Source organism: Cibotium barometz, chromosome 37 (assembly GCF_041138505.1).
Source record: "Cibotium barometz isolate CiBa-2024 chromosome 37, ASM4113850v1, whole genome shotgun sequence".
In the NCBI taxonomy this organism is placed as follows: Eukaryota; Viridiplantae; Streptophyta; class Polypodiopsida; order Cyatheales; family Cibotiaceae; genus Cibotium; species Cibotium barometz.
In genome coordinates, this window is record NC_141082.1 from 7,654,762 (window position 1) to 7,672,553 (window position 17,792).

General features: G+C 50.7%; 1 protein-coding gene across 2 annotated transcripts in view; it reads right to left on the reverse strand.

Annotated features, from left to right (window-relative positions):
* Positions 1–1,998: 1,998 nt before the first annotated feature.
* Positions 1,999–17,792, reverse strand: part of LOC147616887 (Ubiquitin-conjugating enzyme family protein) — a 112,511-nt gene continuing 96,717 nt past the window's right edge. Inside the window, exons 9-10 of one of the 2 annotated variants that reach the window (XM_086776531.1) lie at positions 16,069–16,147; positions 1,999–2,438 (exon numbers count right to left, since the gene is read on the reverse strand). In XM_086776531.1, the coding sequence (XP_086632657.1) occupies positions 2,368–2,438; positions 16,069–16,147 (150 nt within the window). In that variant the 3' untranslated portion in view covers positions 1,999–2,367. Of the gene's footprint in view, positions 2,439–16,068; positions 16,151–17,792 lie in introns of both variants that reach the window. The other variant, XM_086776530.1, reaches the window with a different exon arrangement.

A 17,792-nucleotide genomic window follows, 5' to 3' on the forward strand; every position in this document is an offset into this window, starting at 1 on the left:
GATCGCTAGCAAGATAATAGAGAGAGTAGCCAACGTTTCATCACCTTGTGCAAACAATTTAAGAGAGCTTCACTTCAAGGAAACCTACTAGTTATGCATCCACCAAAGATCAAGTGCAACCCTCTTGAGTTATTATTGCATGTCCAACTACATTATAGGGTGGTCACTGAAGATGTAGTCAGTCCATGTGGCAACATTCTTTTATCATATAAACATAGAACTAACACTCTATGATGTCATTTCCATAAGCATTGATACAATCTTGGGTGGAAGAACTTTTGGTGCAAGCATCTTCTCCACTTACAGTTGTTGAGAAATATGGTGCTGACTCATTTTTATGGGGCACATGTGTGTTTGTCAAGTTATTAGTATATATGTGGATGTGTGTAAACCTTAGGTTATGGTCTAGAATGAGCAGTCAATGTAAATGGTGAAGAAGAGTCTAGAATGAGCGGTCAATGTAAATGGTGAAGAAGAGTCTAGAATGTGGTCAAAAAGGGGAATATCTGGTGATGTAAGCAATGATGTATGAGGGCAAGTGGATGGTAGCTAGTATGTGGTACAAATTGATGTACCAAGCTCATTTTCAGCAATGCAAGTTGTGAGTTTCTTTCAACATGGTATCAAAGCTTGGCACTATATTTCATCTCCCAACACTCATTATCAAGTAGATTAGTGGATTTATTAACACTAATTAAGCCATAACCTCAACCTTATCCTCTTCACAACTTGTGATAGAAAACCACCCTATGGTGGAGGGCTTCCCATTGCCTATTCTTTGCACCGTTGGGCAAACCCTCTTATAGGCAAGTAGAGGAGCTTTGGACAACCACGGATGAAGGACAAATTAGACGCACGTAATATCGCTTGTAGAGTCGCTTCAAAATTTAGGAAAAAAGGTCATCCTGACGAGCTCCTGGCAACAACTATCTAATTTTCCCTAGCACCAGGGGTTTTTGGCCATGCTCTACACACTGGTGAAGATAGTTTGGTACCCTGTGTAGTGAGATCACAACCTACAGTCCTCTTTTGGTGAGATTTTTATTAAGTTTCCATAATCTAAAATTGATGCTTCTAATCTTAGTTAAAAGAGACCTAATCTCACCTTCTCTCCTACCATTTCATTTCCCAAATATGCTTGGTTCAATTATATGCATAACCCCTTCAATTGCATGCTCAAAATCTACTTTCGTTATTTTAGCAATTAAACATGGAATTAATGTAATTAATCAATGATTAGTGATGAAGCTGAGCCAAATCTCTTCTCTAATCTTTGGCTATACCTGAACAGGATCTATTCGCGGTGGTGCTCTCTCGTGAGGTGTGTGGGTGGGCTGGCTGGTGGGCATGCGTGACTGTGGAGTAGACATTGCCTAAGCAAGTGTATAAGCTTGTGTTGTAAGACCCTCCTCATTGAGCCATGGCTACTCAAATCTTAGTGGTGAAGGATTTCATACATGGCAAACAAAAGTCATATATTTACTCATGTAAAAGGAGCTTTGGGGGGTAGTAAATGGAGATGAACTTAATGAAGGGAGTGAGGTTGAGGTCAAAGCATGGATAAATAAAGATAGAAAAGCCATGGCCATTATTGGGTTAAGTCTTGGGGATAATATCATTCATCACATCAGTAACAAAGAGCATGAAAAAGAAGCTTGGGATGAGTTAGAGAAAGTATTTGGAGCTAGGGAGAAAAATTCAGAATTAAATCTCAAAATATAGTTCTATGGGCTTGATATGGGGTTAAAAGACTCATTTATGGAGCATGTAGGTAAGATGAAGAGAATTATGAAGCAACTTGAAGGTATTAAGGCAGCCGTGGATGAGAAAGATGAGATTATAGTCTTAATCAAAAGCATGGCTCAAGAGTTTTCTTCGGTGGTAATGCATGGCATACTAACAAGAAAGTCACAAAGACAGCAAGCACTCCATATTATTGTTTCATTGAGGGATTACCTTGACACGTGCATACTTGAAACAGGGAATGGCAAGGAAAGGTGAACGAAGCTGATGATGCTGCATCTTTCCATACAACCATCTACAAACGGCCAGCCAAATTTGGTGCTACGAGTTTTCCAATCTCAGCCACCTCACAACCCATGGAATTTCTTTGACTTGAATGATTAAAGACAATATCAAGGAGAAAACTGTTGGTATTTACGGCTATACCCTAGAATAAGCATAATACTCTGCATGTGATGTAACCATGAAGTGGAATGTTTCTCACAAGAAGTTTCCATGCAAAACACCATGAAGAGAATGTAACAACGTGAAACCTGCTCCCGTTGTCATAAATGGGCCCCTCTTGACTGAGTGTGTACAATCTGCCAGCTACCAATAGAAGATTAGGTACAGAAATAATTGTCCCTAAGCACGAAAGGAACTGTTTTCTGATTTTCCCGAAAGATAGTGTTCTAGCATATCATCCTCATCAATATCTGCCAAAAAGTAATGCGGATAAGACTCTCTCTCTCTCTCTCTCTCTCTCTCTCTCTCTCTCTCTGTGTAAGAAAAGCTAAAACAACTAAACAACTAACTGAAATTGAAACAACAACTATGAGGAAAAGTAAGGTACTAGGAGCTCCTAATGGATAACATCTGGGAAGGAAAACTCCAGCAACAAAGGTAAGCATCATATACATCACTATCCAAAGATGTCTCTCATCGGTCGATGGCGGATATCCTCAATGTCCTCCATGGTGAGTACTTTGACTGGACGTCTCCCATGCCGTGCTAGTATGGTCCTGATCCTTTGTTGTAGTCTCCGCCGGTGTCGGGATGGGCCTCTCATCTTGGGGTGCCTGGACCGCCCCAGCCCTATAGCCCGATCAATCAGTGTAGCTTTGGTGCGGCTATACTCTGGGGCTAACTGCAATGCTTGCTCGCCTGACTGCTCAATCTCTAGTCGAAAGAAGTCTGTAATCTGCCTTTGTAGGTGTCTCTCCCTCTCTGATCCCCTCCCTCTCAAGAGACCCTCTCTATGTCTACGCAGCTCTAGCAAGTATAATCCGAGGCATCTCTGATCCTGGTATCTCATGACTCTGGAAAGTGGTCCGAAACCCTCTCTAAACAGGCAGTGAAAACGGCCTCGTATCTCATAATATACTGGACAGTGACATATGTAATGTAACTCTGTCTCTGGCTCCATCTGGCACAACTCACAAATCCTGGCCTCAGCTGGTACTCCTCTGAATCTACCAGTCTCAATCTCTAGTTGGTGTGAGGATGTGCGCATCTGACCAATAGCACACCGTACCCCATGAGAAAGATGAGTATCCATGTAGCTGGGTCTAATCACAAACCCATTCTCCGTGAGCTCGAGAAGATGATCTCTATAGAAAGCCATCTTCGTACCAAGCTCGTGTGTCGGCTGCTGTATCCATGTCCTCCTAGTGTCCAGTTGAGTCAAGTCCTGCTTGATAAGTCTGGTAATCTCTGCCCGTGTGAGAGAGAGGGAGAGTGCATCCAGGGAGTACTGAAATGGAGGTAGCCTGTCCATACTAAAGCCATGCAGTTGGAACCAAGCTGTCATCTATGCATACCAACATGATCCGTCTCCCTGTGATGCCAACTGTCGTGAAGACTCCAAGGCTAAGCGAGCATATCTGTCTCTAGGGACAGCCCAAGTGCTATGTATAAAGGAGACTGATCGAGTGAGTGCCTCTACTACCAATGGGGGGGCAGCCATCTCTGCACGGATAATATCATGTGGTAAGGAGGCCTTGGCCCTGATCATCCGGGAAATCATAGAAACCAAGGGCCTCTCCATACATCTCCATCCATCAGTGCTACCAGCTCGGCTGTGGTGATCCACTGAGGGTCCCCATATCTCCACTCCATACAGCATGGCTGAAGTGACCAAAGTGTCAAAGAGCCAGAGCTTTGTTCGAGGTTCCTGAAACTGAACCTGCGAACACATCCTCTCTAGTCTCCCCAATGCTGCATAAGCTCTGGTCAATCTGGTCTCCGCTGCTCTCCTCAAGGAAAATAGTGGGCCACTAAAAACCACACCAAGGTAAGTATATGCATCTGTATACTCCATTGTCTCCTGACCATATGTAAAGGTGGGTACTGACCTCCTAACCCACTATGCTGTGGTGTTAAACACCATCACCTTGGTTTTACCAAGGTTAACAGAAAATCCACTGTCTTGTGCAAACGTGTGCAATGCATCCAAATGACGCTGCATCCCCTCTGGAGAATTTGAGATCAGCACAATATCATCAGCATACAATAACAGCGGAATCCATGTCCCTGCTAGCTGTGCTCCTCTGTCACCCTCCCACTCTACATAGTCCGAAACCTCATCCACATACATCCCAAATAAGGTGGGAGAAAGGGGGCAGCCCTGTTTCACCCCAATAGTGGAGTGAACCATCTCAGATATACCTTGAGTAGTACGTACTTGCCCCACAACTGTCCTGTATAAAGCCATGATTCCCCAAATCAGCTCTGTGGGCACTCCCATCTCCTGTAGTCTGTGCATCAGTCTGGCTCTCGGTACTATGTCAAAAGCTTTGCGGAAATCCACAAAGCAACAATAAATCCTCCTACCATATAATCTGGCCTCCTCAATAATAGCTCAGAGAGAGAGAGAGAGAGAGAGAGAGAGACCTAGGTAGTAGGCCCTAGAGAGCTTGAGAGAGAGAGAGAGAGGAAAGAGAGAGATGGGGCCCAAGCAGGCTGCCTTGCTGCCTTGGGCGCTTGAGCGAAGGGTGGGCGGCTACAAGGGAGCCGGGATACACTAGGCAACAGAGAATGGCGCGCTAAAGGGCTTGGCGCAGGCGGGCAGAGAGAGAGAGAGAGCTTGAGAGAGGGAGAAAGAGATGAGAGAGCTTAAGAGAGAGCTAGGTTGGGCCTAAGCTTAGGGGGCCTCAGGCTATGTGAGAATGCGCGCCCAAGGGGCGATCACTAGCCATCCTAAAGAGGCAGTTCTAGATCAACGACGACTGGCGGTGTCTCTCCTTGTTTGAGGCCAGGGGGAGGTTCTTAAGGGTTGGCTTGAGGTGACCCCATGCTCTCATCAAACTCGTTGTAGATATAACCTCAAAAGCAGTGTTCAAGCCTCGGGATCGGGCCTCTGTGGAAATCCATCGTACACTGGGAGTCCATAGGCCGCCAGGTGATGATGAAGATTAGGGTCAGGCAAAGACATGCTATGGGGGATCGCACATTAGGAGCTTCATGAGGGTGAAAATAATATGCGCAGTTTCTCCATTAGCAAGCCTTTTTAAATAGGTTGGAAGTACAAAGTCACTTACATCATTGATGAGTCATTCAGCCTTCCTCAATCTCCTCCACGAACATAGGAAACAGCATCTCTTCTTATTCCCACTTGTGTTAATCCTAGATGCTAGATTCTTTACATTTCACTCTTTTTTTTTTTTTTTTTTCCGAGAAAAGATCCTTTCATTAGTTATATAAAAACGCCCGTAGGGCTACAAAAGATCTCTCCTGCTCCTAAGAGAGAGAAGCCGAGAAAAGATCCTTTCATTAGTTATATAAAAACGCCCGTAGGGCTACAAAAGATCTCTCCTGCTCCTAAGAGAGAGAAGAGCAGCGAATACATCATGGCAGCCCGGGAGACTCTCCCTAGGTGCTGCAAAATACAAGCATCAGTATAAAGAACTGAGCGGCTAAGTCAAACAATAGGGGGGGGGAAGAGCCAAACAGGTGGCCTGTAGTGCCAACGGGGGGATCCTGTGTGTAAGGTGTAGAACGGGCCACAGCGCCAAGTGGTGTGAAAGGCCTGGCGCCGTGAGATCGCCTCATCCGAGTCTCCCCGGATGCGGTCGTACTGTCCTCGCAGGGTGTGGATCAACTCCTGCCAAATCCCCCGTACAGTCTCTGCTGGTGGCTCCAATCTCCCCTCAAAGGCCGTAAAGCACCGGGCCCTCCAAGTGAACCAGATGGTGAGGCTGTTGAGGAGCTCCCATCGTAAATCCCTCTCCTGTGTCCAGCTGGCGGACGAGAAATCCGGTGCCGGAACCAGGCGAGGCTGGCCCCTAATAAATCTGATGGCTTGACTGCCCTGCTCCATCTCATAGCCCATAGCAGGCCCTTTCAAAGTCGACCAAGCAGCGGCACCCCACGTAAACATACCCTCTGGAGAGAGGGGGGCCAGAATACGCAGCATCCGCAGCCAAATCTGCTGTGCCTGAGGGCAGTCCCAAAGGCAATGTCTCTGTGTCTCCATAGGGTGGCCGCATCGGACGCAGGCCGCCGGAAGACCACTGTAAACAAGCCAAGTGCCAACTGCTGAGCCCCTGTGGGCGACCACCCACTGAAAAGCCGAGATCCTGCGGGCCTGCCGACTAGCCTAGAGCCGAGCCCAGAAATCCTCCAGGAAGGAGAAACCGTCCTCCTCGCCGTCAAAATATGCCGTCCCAGCCGAACAGTATACTGGAAAAAGGTGATCTCTGTGGCCTCAAGGAATGCATAAGGATCATGCCACTCGTACTCCCCGGGGTCCCACTGTAGCCGGGCCAAGGGGCGCGCTGCATATGCCCATATGCGCCAATCCGGGAGCACATCAACAGGGTCGGGGTCAATATGCCACTTCCGAGAAGCGGCAACCACTACCCGAATCCTCTGAAAGGTGCACTCTGCAACCAAAGGCGACTCCACCTCCACTCTCTGGAGTCTGCCCTCATCCTGAATCTCATAGTAGAGGCATCTGCCATTCTCAGTGCTAGCTCTGACAGCAATCAGGATCTCCAACTGTGTAAAGGCTCCCATCCACCGTGGGGCCACTGGCTCGAGAGGTGTGAACCACTCCTCTGTGAGTGCCTCCTGTATATCATCCCTCATAATCAACCCCCCTCTGAAGTGACTCAGCCTCTCCACCTAGATCTCCTCTGGTAGACTGCAGAGAGCCTGCCAGTCTCCAAAACTACGAGCTGGGCCTGCCGCTAAAGGTCCCCAGGCTAGACGAGGCCGAGAACCCAACATATGACCCTGCTCCGTACGAACCGCTGGGCTCCAGATGAGCGGCTGCCTGGCCCGCTCCTCAACACAAGAAGGAGGCCGCTGAGAGAGCCCCGGTCTCAGCAGCTCCCAAGCTCTCAGGATACTCAAAGCAAATCTGTCCTCCCATCCTCTACTGAGGCCTGTCCTCCTCATCTCTATGAAGATCCAGCGAATCTCTGGTGCCCAAGTACCCCCTGCAGGGGGCGCCCGAGCCTGCAGTCGCTGCAAGCGGAGCTCTTTCCAAGGCTCAGCGCCTGGAAGCAACCCCCGAACAATAAGCTTCCCCAATAAGGCTCTACTCTGATCGACTGGATCTATAATGCCCAAACCGCCCTGAGCCAGCGGAAGTGTAATAACTGCCCATGCAACCTCTGCCCGAGCTGGCTGACCGTCCCGCCCAGACCACAGAAAGTTCCTGATCAGCCTCTGTACCTGGCTAATGCAAGAGCTCGAGAAAATCCAGCAAGACGTAATGTACCACATGGTCGCTAACAACACCTGATTTGCCACCACCACCCTCCCAGCCAAGGATAGTCGAGCTGTACTCCAATACAATAGCTTCTTCCGAATGCTCAGAAGAAGCGGGGCAATCTGCTGCTCAGGTGACAAATCGAGGCCAATCTGGCATCCCAAATACCGCACTGCTGTACCTGGAGGAATCCATCTAAAACCGGGGTCCGGGCTCCATGCCGGAGTGGGAGCACTACTGATCCAAAAGGCCACTGTCTTGCGCCAATTGATCAATGCTCCCGAAGCTGCACTAAAAACCTGGAGCGACTGCTCAGCCCGAATAAGATTGGCCTCTTGGCCATGCAAAAATAAGCCCGTGTCGTCTGCAAACTCAGCATCAAGCAAATCCTCCCCCCGGACTGGGAGCTGAAGTCCTCTCAAACCAACCTCCTCTACCGTCAAATACATACTCATAGCCTCCGCAAAGAAGAGAAAAAGGAAAAGGGCGAGAGGACACCCCTGACGGACTGATCTGGTCAGCTCAAAACTCGGCCCCCGTCCTCCTGCAATCAGCACCTGGCTGCGAGCTGTGGAATACAGAGTTGCCACCCCTCTGATCCATCCTGGCTCAAAGCCCAGGCGAAGCATAGTGCCCTCTAAGAATCCCCAATCAACTCTATCGTATGCCTTCTCAAAATCGAGAAGCATCACGACCAAGTCCTCGCCAAGAAATCTAGCTCGGGCCGTCGCCTCCCAGAAAGTAAAGATGTTGTCAAGGATACTGCGCTCCTTGACAAATCCTGTCTGAGTAGCATGAATCAACTCCCCCAGGAAGGGCTGGATCCTCAAACTCAAGGCCTTTGCTAAGACCTTGTAGACAGTATTGAGGATCGTAATAGGCCTCCAATGCCGAATGTCATCTGATACTCCCTCCCCCTTGGGGATAAGATAGATCAAGCCCTCTGAAAAGCTCTGCGGCATCACCCCAGTGTCCAAAACATGCTGAAAGCCCCTGCGGAGGCCTGGCCCCAAAAGGTCCCAATAGCGCATAAAAAAGGCCGGCGTCAGTCCGTCCTCCCCTGGGCAACTATGTCGCGGCAGGACCCTCAAGGCCTCGGCAAGCTCAATCTCTGACAGAGGCGCACCTAGAACTGTACGCATATGGTCTGTGACCCTCCTCTGCACATGGGCCCACACAATCTGTTTGCAAACATCTCGATCCTCAGTGGCTGGCTCCGCTGAGAGCAGGTCACTATAAAATGCAGTGGCAATGGCTCTGATCTCCCCGAGCTCAGTAGCTACCGATCCATCCGGTCTACCAAGCTGGCGGACTCCTGCTCGTGCATGACGGGGTCCAGTGATCTCAAAAAACTCTCCAGTCACTCTATCACCAAGCTGCATCCACTGAGAGGCCTGACGACGATAGTAAAACTCATGTCTCTGCTCCTCTACCTCTCTAACCTCCTCGCGTGCCTGGCTCAGCTGGGACGCCACCCACTCACATGCAGGCTGCTGCTCCTGAAGGCGCTGTAGCGAAGCAAGGATGCGTCTCAGCCGTTGCTCCCGCTCGCGAATCTCTCCCAGTCGTGTCAAAGCTGCAGCGTGTAGAAAAGAGCTAAGATCAATGAGTCCCTGGGCACACTGGCCCGCTGCATCCTGGTCAGAGCACTGACTATCATGCCAGATCCTCTCAATGTCCTCAGCGAGACTGGGATCTGCAAGTACCCTCTCTGGGATCCTCAACTGCAAGCTGGGCTCCCGTGTCCCCTCCTCCAATGTCAATATAACTGGCGCATGATCTGAAAATGAGGTGCCAGCGAGAATGCCGACAGAGCCCCCTCGCTCCCCTAACCAGTCGCCCACATAAAAGCGATCAATCCGTGATAGATTAGTCCCTCCCTGCCGGCGATCCGACCGAGAGAAACTAAGACTGTCCTGAGACCGGGAGAAAGCCCCATGCTGCCATGCATCAGTGATCCTCAGTGACATGCAAAACCGGTCCCAAGCTGCAAGCTCCGTGCCGTGCACTGTAACATGACTGCCTCCCACCCTATCTGCCGGGTCCTCAAGCATGTTGAAGTCTCCCCCAACACACCAATGTGCGGCCTCTGGCAATGCATCTGTAACCTGAGTCCAGAACTCTGCTCTGGCACTAGCATGATTGGGCGCATAGATGTTGAGCACACCCAATAGCTCATCATGCATCCTCAGAATGACATACTGTGCTCTACCAGGCACAATGATCCCTCGATCCACAATGGCCTACCGCCATACATCTGCAATAACCATGCATACTCCTCCCTGTCCACCCAAAGGACCAAACCCTGCAGACCAAAAAGTGTCCCATCTACCAGGCATCACCGAACCATATCTCCGGATCCTGCTCTCACCCAAGTGGTGCTCCTGCATCATCAAAATGTCAATGCTGCCACCAACCAGGCATCTCTGAAGCTCCTGCCTCAAGCAACCTCGATAGCGTATAAAGTGTGCTCCGCCAAGGCCCTGTACATTCCATGAGATCATCCTCATGGATGCCCTGCTGAGGTGGATGCTGTCTCAGCCGTACGGCGGGCCTTCGCAAGCGGCTTGGATGGAGAGTAGTCCCCATCCGAGCGGCTGCGAATCTGCCCACCCGGTGTACTGCAAGAATCCCGGATCAGGCGCTAGTGGCTGTGGCCCATGGCGACTGTCTCCTGCTCTGACAGAGAAACCTCGTGTATACTCACATATCCAGGGTCGCGTGCCAAGTCTGCCACTATGCGCACGACCAAATGCCGAATCCCTGAGGTATCCACACTCCCGGGATCCAAGAAAAAATGAGCCAACTCCCAAAGTCGGCCTATCACATCTGTCACCTCCAGATCGCTCATGTGGTGAGAAAACTCAACTGCCTGAGTCTTCAAAGTGCTGAGAGCGAGCTCTAGAGTCCACTCCCGATCACAAGGTCCACATAGAGGGAAAGAGAAGGCCACCGCTGAGTCTAGTGCCTCCTCCCCGCGGGCCGGAGGTATCACTACATGAACTCGAATGGGTGCTGGCTCATGGGGGCCCTCTGCTCCAAAAAGCCGTGTGAAGGTATAATCAAAGGCCTCCGAGCGCTGTCTAATGCCAAGGCGACTCAGCCGACTGCGGATAGATGAAATCCGTGAGGCCCTAATCGGCATAGGTCTCCTCTGTGATGCTCGAGCGAGGTCAGTGCTCAGCGCTCTCCGGACTGCATGTGAGCGCCAGGGAACTGCCAGGGTCTCCCGGGAAGGTGAGGCGGGCGGAGGGGGAGGCGAGGGAGGTGGAGAGGGAGCCGCTACCGAAACCGGAGCGGGGGCGGGAGGAGGCGATGGTGGAAGCGAGGCGGTGGGAGGGGACGGGGGTGGGGGGGGTGAAGGAGGGGGAGCTGGCATCTCCTGGTCCTCGGTCGCTGCAGGGGTCTCCTCCTGAAGGGGAGCAAAGCTGTTCCTCACGGGAACCCAGTGAGGCTGAGACTGTGGCTGCTGCTGCAGCGGTCTCTGGGCGTGCTGCTGTGGCTGTCTCCCTCGGCGGCGCCCCTGTCCAGGTTGCCACTCCGAGGTCTCTGTGGCCTGAGTAGGTGTCCCTGAGGCAGCCTGCCGAGCCGAATCTGTGGGCGGGCCATCAGTAGCCTGCTGCTGTGGTGAGGGTCGAGGTCTGCTGCGAGGGCAGGCCTTGGCCAGATGACCGACCTGCCTGCAAATGAAGCATTGGTTCGGGAGCCCCGAGAACTCCACTCTCTGATCTATCCACCCCCCCCCTATCCTAGGTAGCTGAATGACCTTAGGAAGGGAGGAGATGTCAGACACCAACACTCTGACCGAAGGTAGCCCAGCTGCTCTGGCCACCACTGAAGCTGCTGAGGGGCCCGTCTCTAGTACCGAGCCCACCAATGCTCCGAGCCTGGAGAGGAGCGGAAGATACTCCCGGCGGAGACCAGGGAAACAAATTGCAATATGGAAGAGGCGCTCTCCCTGCTCCGTCGCTGCTGGGTCAAATCCATGCTGCCAAGGTCTGAAGAAAGCCCGAGCACCCCTGATGTCCAGAGGACTCATGGCAAGGACCTTGGCAACGCTGTGGGCGGCCTCGAACTCGATCTGATAATGGCCCCGGCCCAGGAGCTGTACATCCAGGATCTTGCCCACATCTGCAAGAAGGCGAGCCTGAAGAAGATCCCTGATCTCCCCTCTGCTGGGGCGAGTGCCGACTATACGGCAGATGGTGGAATGAGCCTGGAGGCGTTCCACCTCTGCGGTGAGGCTCGCTTCCTCTTCTGGCGAAAGAGAAAGCCTGATGGGGATGTCCTCGGGGGCGGGCGAGGGGGCTGTGGGGATGAGTCCCTCTGAGGCGAGGCGGGAGGAGTCTCCATCAGAGTCTGAAGCTCAGGCGAAGGCGAGGCGAAAGCGGAAAACCTGCAAGAAGCGGGCTGCACACAAAGAGGCGGAAGACCGGATGAAAATGAAGAAAAACAAAACCCCCTGGGGGTGAAAAACAGCACGAAAGAGGAGGGAGGGGGCGAAAAACGAAGGAGAAGCCCTGAGGGGGGGGGGCGGCAACAACGCGAAAGGGAGGGGGGGGGGCGGGGCGCTGCTGAAGGGAGGCGGGCGCGAACAGGCGAAGAGGTGGGGGGCGAACAGGCGACAAAGGGATGGGGGGCGAACAGGCGAAGAGGGGGGGGGGGGGGGGGGGGGGGGGGCGAACCGACGAAGAGGCTAGGAGGGGGGGACGAGATGGCGAGGAGGGGGGAGGCGCAGCAGCGAGGAAGGAGGGGACGCAACGGCGAGAAGAGAAGAAGGGGGCGATGGCAGGCGGGGGGTGGAAGGAAGGGACGCGAGGGAGGGAAGGCGAAGGGCGCGCAGTGCATGGTGGAGGCGGGAGCTTCAGCGAGCTCGTCGCTCCAGGTTTTTAGTGCAGCTTCGGGAGCATTTACATTTCACTCTCTATAATGACCTTACAAACTTGACTCCTCTACTAATCTTTATGGTTATCAAATTGCCATTCTAACAAGTGAGGGGGTCCGAGTTGAGATCTTGTCAATCAGAAAAGCCTTTGCTCTGCACAGCTGGGTCTATGATGCCCAATCCACCACGAGTCTTCAGCTGAGTAATCACCCTCCAAGCCACCTTGGCCCAAGCCGGCCGGCCGGCCGTCAGTCCGAGCCCACAGAAAATTTCAAATCCAACGTTGAACCTGACCTAGGCATGCCCAGCAAGATGTAATGTACCACATGGTGGCAAGGTGCACATGTTTGGCCACGATCACATGGCCAGCGAGGGAGAGGCGGGCGGATCTCCGATACAAAAGCTTCTTCCGAATGCTCAAAAGAAGGAGAACTTGGCTGAAATGTCAATCCCAACCTGGCATCTAAGGTATCTGACTGGGGTGCCCCTAATGATCCACTGGAAAGACTCAGCAAGGTGCCAAGCCGGGGAGGGTCCTACCCAAAAGCCCCATGGCTTGTGCGAGTTGATCTGAGCTCTGACAGAAAGTGTTGATGGCGAGGGAAAATCTCTAAAGGTTCCCCTCCTCTCTTGAGAGGTAGACAACAATGTCATCTGCAAACTCCGAGTCGAGAAGCTCCTCTTGGGAGATCTGATGGGAAGACGGAGCCCCTAGAGTCTTGTCTCGTGTGGAGAGGAAACTTCTCATCGCCTGAGCTACGAAGAGGAAGAGGAAAGGTGCGAGGGGGCATCCCTATCTGACTGATCTGGAAATCGGAAACTTGTCCCCCTTGGCCCCCTAGATGAGGACCTGGCTATGAGCTGCCAAATAAAGGGCGGAGACATCTCTGATCCATTGTGCTGGAGATCCCATCCTAAGCATGGTTCCCTCCAAGAAGGCCTAATCGACTCTCTCATAGGCCTTCTCAAAGTCCAAAAGAAAAACTGCGATGTCCTCCCTATGAGACCTTGAGTGTGAAGATGTGTTCCAGTGTCGAATGTGCCCGCCGAAAGCATGCCTACCCTCATGACTAAGTGACACATCATGAATCAAGAGAGATCTATGGTTGGAAAGAGGCGTCGTGATCGGGATTTGATCAACACCGTTGGATTCCCAAGTGAACTACGAGTGAACTGTGGGTAAACTCGGGGGTAAACTAGGGGTGAGCTAGGGGTGAACTAGGGTGAACTAGGGAGACCTTTTCTGGCAAGAAAGTGAACTAGGGAAACATTTTTTGGTAAGAAAGTGAACTAGGGACCAAAATACCAAGATTTAAATTTAAAAACACTCTCCACAACCTGCTGGAAAGTATAGAGTGGTTAGATGTTGAAAGGTTGAGCGGATGGTTCCAAGTTCAAATCCTCTTTTGCATTGAGCTCAACCCCTCCAAAATTTTCTAAGTCCCAAAAATCCCCATGGTATACCTTGAGTTCATCCCTAGTTCACCCCTAGTTCACCCTGAGTTCACCCCTAGTTCACTTGCCCAACAGGAATCCGACGGTCTAGATTAGGCAAGATCGCGATGCCTCTTTTCAGCCTCAGATTCCTCCTGATCCATAATGTGTCATTTAGTCCCATGGGCCTGCCTGCCCCTGGGCCCTCCATCCTCGAGTCTTTGTTAAGGAACTCAGTTGCATCTCCACAACGGACCCATAGAGCTTAGCATTGCAATGTGTGGCCAATCATGATGGTGCACTAGATACTGGGTTCCAGGGGGTCTCCCGCCTTCAAGATGGGGGTGATGGTGTTGGTCATCCATGCGAGTGGGAAACCCTCACATAAAGCACGGTTGAACATGTAAGTCAAGAGCTGGGCCAATGCATCTGTGGCATGAGAGAGGTGTTCTGCTACAGCCTACAAGCCCTTCGTGATCCAGGGATCGACCATTCCCAAGTTGCTTGATGGCTTTGAGCACCATCGCCTTCATGAAGAAAGTGGATGTGGTGGGGCCAGGATCCTGTGGGTGGGATAGGGGTGGCTGTTTGGGGATGGAGTAGAGTGAGTGGGTGTGAAGGTACCAAGTGTTAGGAGAGGTAATGGGTGCGGTGAGGGAGTTGCGAAAAAACACGCAGTAGAATGACTCCTCAATTCGGATGTAGTAGGCTTGCTTCTTCTGGTGAATCAAGTGCTGGAAAATCCTTTTCACTTCCGCAATGAGATTTTCCCTTGCTTTTCCTCCTCTCATAAGCGGGCCTGTGTAGCCTGGCACTCGTCATCATACCATAGTTCCACAAGGTGGCCTGGTGGTAGATTTCACATGGGAAGGAGGAGGTGGCGGAGCTGTGGAGGACATCAGTGAGCTGGGTGGTGAGGGTATCCAGGGAGGCATGAGGGTCCAGATAGAGTATCTAGTGGTATATGTGGCATGAGTACACCTCATCTAGCTCATGATCAAATGTGACCTTGGTGTACCGGAGTGGTGGGACGGCGGGTGGGCAGCATGTGAGCCACGTATGTATACGATCAGCTCCAAAGAGAGGGGAGGGGGGGTGGGGTGTGTGTGCGCGCAAGGATGGTGAACTCAGGGGTGTATGGAACCAGGGATGGGGAACCCATCAAATAGTCAACTGTCCTGTAGCATGTCAGAGCTCCGGATGTTGGCCACCTGGGCATGCCGTTGTAAATGACAAGGCCATGTGATGTACCCATATTCAGCAAATGTATATGCGGTGATATTTCCGTGATCCTGGGAGGATCTCTGCAGGGCGAGGTCCCTGCTGGTGTCCAGCTCTTGGAGTGTGATGGTATCCTCTAAGTCCAGGAAGGTGACCTGCTGGCTCTGTGCCCAGGGGACTTCTCCATGGCTCGAGAACTGCATGATATCACTATAGATCGGCAGGTATGGTGACTGGCCATGGGTTTGGCCATATTTTGTATGTGTGTGTGTGAGAGAGAGAGAGAGAGGGAGAGAATGCTGAAATGTAGAGAGAGAGTATTGCACGACTCAAAGATAGATTGATTGATGTGATAGCCTTCACAAGGTACGTTGGTTTTATAGCCTTAGGGGTTCATCTACCTCATAGACTCACATTAAATGTATACTTATCCACTCTCCTAATAGTGGATTCACACAACACACACATACACACTAACACTCATAGGGAGTGTTCATATACATGGCACACTAGCCTTTAAAGAGGCTATTCACACACATACGGATAAACAAAAAAGGGGTTCACACACGAGGGGACACACACACACATGAGACTGCGAATCCCAACATCCTTCAATCATCTTTGAGGCTTAATAGAAGTATCACCTTGCCAACCCCCTTCCAAATTCATGCCACACCATGCACAACCCCCTCAGGTGCTCGAACACAGACCTCCACCTCACTGATGGCCCCCGTGAGGTACCCCTCATCATGGCTTGCATCCAGGGTACCTAAAGTCCCCCATGGTCAATTACCCTTATAATAGATACCTCAAGAACGCAATTGTAGAGAATGTAAGGTGTATTATGCATGTGTGCCATGCATCATCATGATTCCTGATGTCATGGTGGATGGGCCACATCAATCAGACCACCAAAAGCATGAAACTGTCCATCCTGTCATAAGTGCAGTATCAGTATTTGACACGCCTAGTAAGCATCCTTCCATCTCTCATCAAACCATTTGGCCAGCTCCTAAACATTCTCATTGTACAGTATACAAAATGAACAAAATAATCCTATCATTTTTTATCAACTGGATTGTAAACTCACCTCCATCATCAAAGTCTTCCTCGAAGTCGAGATCTTCCTCATCTTGCTCATCAACTCCCTCAACGACTGCTTTCGTGCCCTTCTGAAGAAAAGGAGTCAAGTTTCCACCTTATCAATGTTTTGAAATAGTTATAAAAAGTGCCCAGACTATGTAATGGTGGTGGTGGTGGGAAGGTGGCAGGAATGCAAATTTCCCAAGTGCAATATGAAAGAATTATACTGGATATTTTAAAACATCTTATCATCAAGAAGCTTACTTATGCCTCTGTAAGCTGTTTTTTTATTATCTTGATTGCTTCTTCTCAAAAATCTAGAGCTAGAGCATGGTCCATGCCTAGTTCAGTTACTGGATCGTGAAGAAAATTGCCAATATGCAAACCTTCAATGGGCAACCTACCCAAATTTGGAGATGACAACACACACACACACACACACACACACACACACACACACACTTCTTGGTACTACCTAGAGTTAGCACAGTGCAGAGTTAGACGGCTATGGAGGGTGAAGCTCCATCGTGGAGAGAGAGAGAGAGAGAGAGAGAGAGAGAGAGAAGCAAGTGAGCTGTAGAGAGAGAAACAAGACTTTTGATGTAACACGACTCAATGATGGATTTGATTGATAGTGAAGTACAAGCAGGCCTTTCTCACACCAAACCATTTGACCCTTATTTAATGCATGCTTATCCAGTTCCTCTTGGTCCTTTGGAACAAGGTTAGCATGGTGCTTGGCCTGCTCTTTCTCCATCTTTTTGAAGCAATTGGCCTCTTTGTGACCCATGCATTTGCAGTACTTGCATTGTATCTTCTTGTTGTTCTTCCAATTCTAAGCTCCGACAAATGCCTTGTTGTAGCTGAGACTGTTGCTGCTGGCTTCCTCCTTTAATCTTTGGTCCTTTTCAATTAGTAAAGTCACCATGTCTTCAAATGATGTTGAAGCTATATGCATGACTTCACGGAATTGCTGAAACCGGGTAACATCCCGCATACTCTTTGTGAGGACTGCCACTTTGTCCTCATCATTAGGCTTACACTTAAGAGTAGGACTTGGCAAGGTGGTCACTTAACTCTTCACAAGCATTTTCAAATCATGAAACTTCCGCTTTAAGAACACTTTACAATTAGTGATTTTCTTACCGAAGAGAGTCTCCAATTTGTCCCAAATTTGCTTGGCAGTTTGCTTGAAGTCCATGTGATGACTGAGAGTGTCTACAAGGCTGAAGCCGATCAATGCAATAGCTCTTTCAATTTGATGCTGCCACTATATTTGTTTGTTAGGCTCGGTTGCTCCAGGATCCTGATCATCTCCAGAAATCACACCCCACACTCCTTGCATGAGAAGTAGTTGCATCTTGGTCTATGAGGTTGGGAACCTGAGAACCTCTCGACAAATGAAGAGATGGCAGATGTTGGTAGTGCCATAGGGAAGTTGTGGAGCTGACATGGTAGTCTGTCGGGTGGAAACTGTGGCGGGTGTATATGGGCGATGAGCACACACACACCAAGTAGAAAATGAGCGGCTCAACATGCATTGATCCACAGCATGCCATAGAAGCAAGCATCAGGGGCGAGCCGAAGCAGGCGGCAAAGGACCGTTGGTGGCCACAGAGGGCAGCGGCATGGAGAGGCGAGGCGCTGCACTACTGCAGCGTGCGACAGGGCAGAGGCGGCAACTGGCAGCATCACACTTTGGAAGGAGGGGTGCCAAGTGAGTGTGGCAAT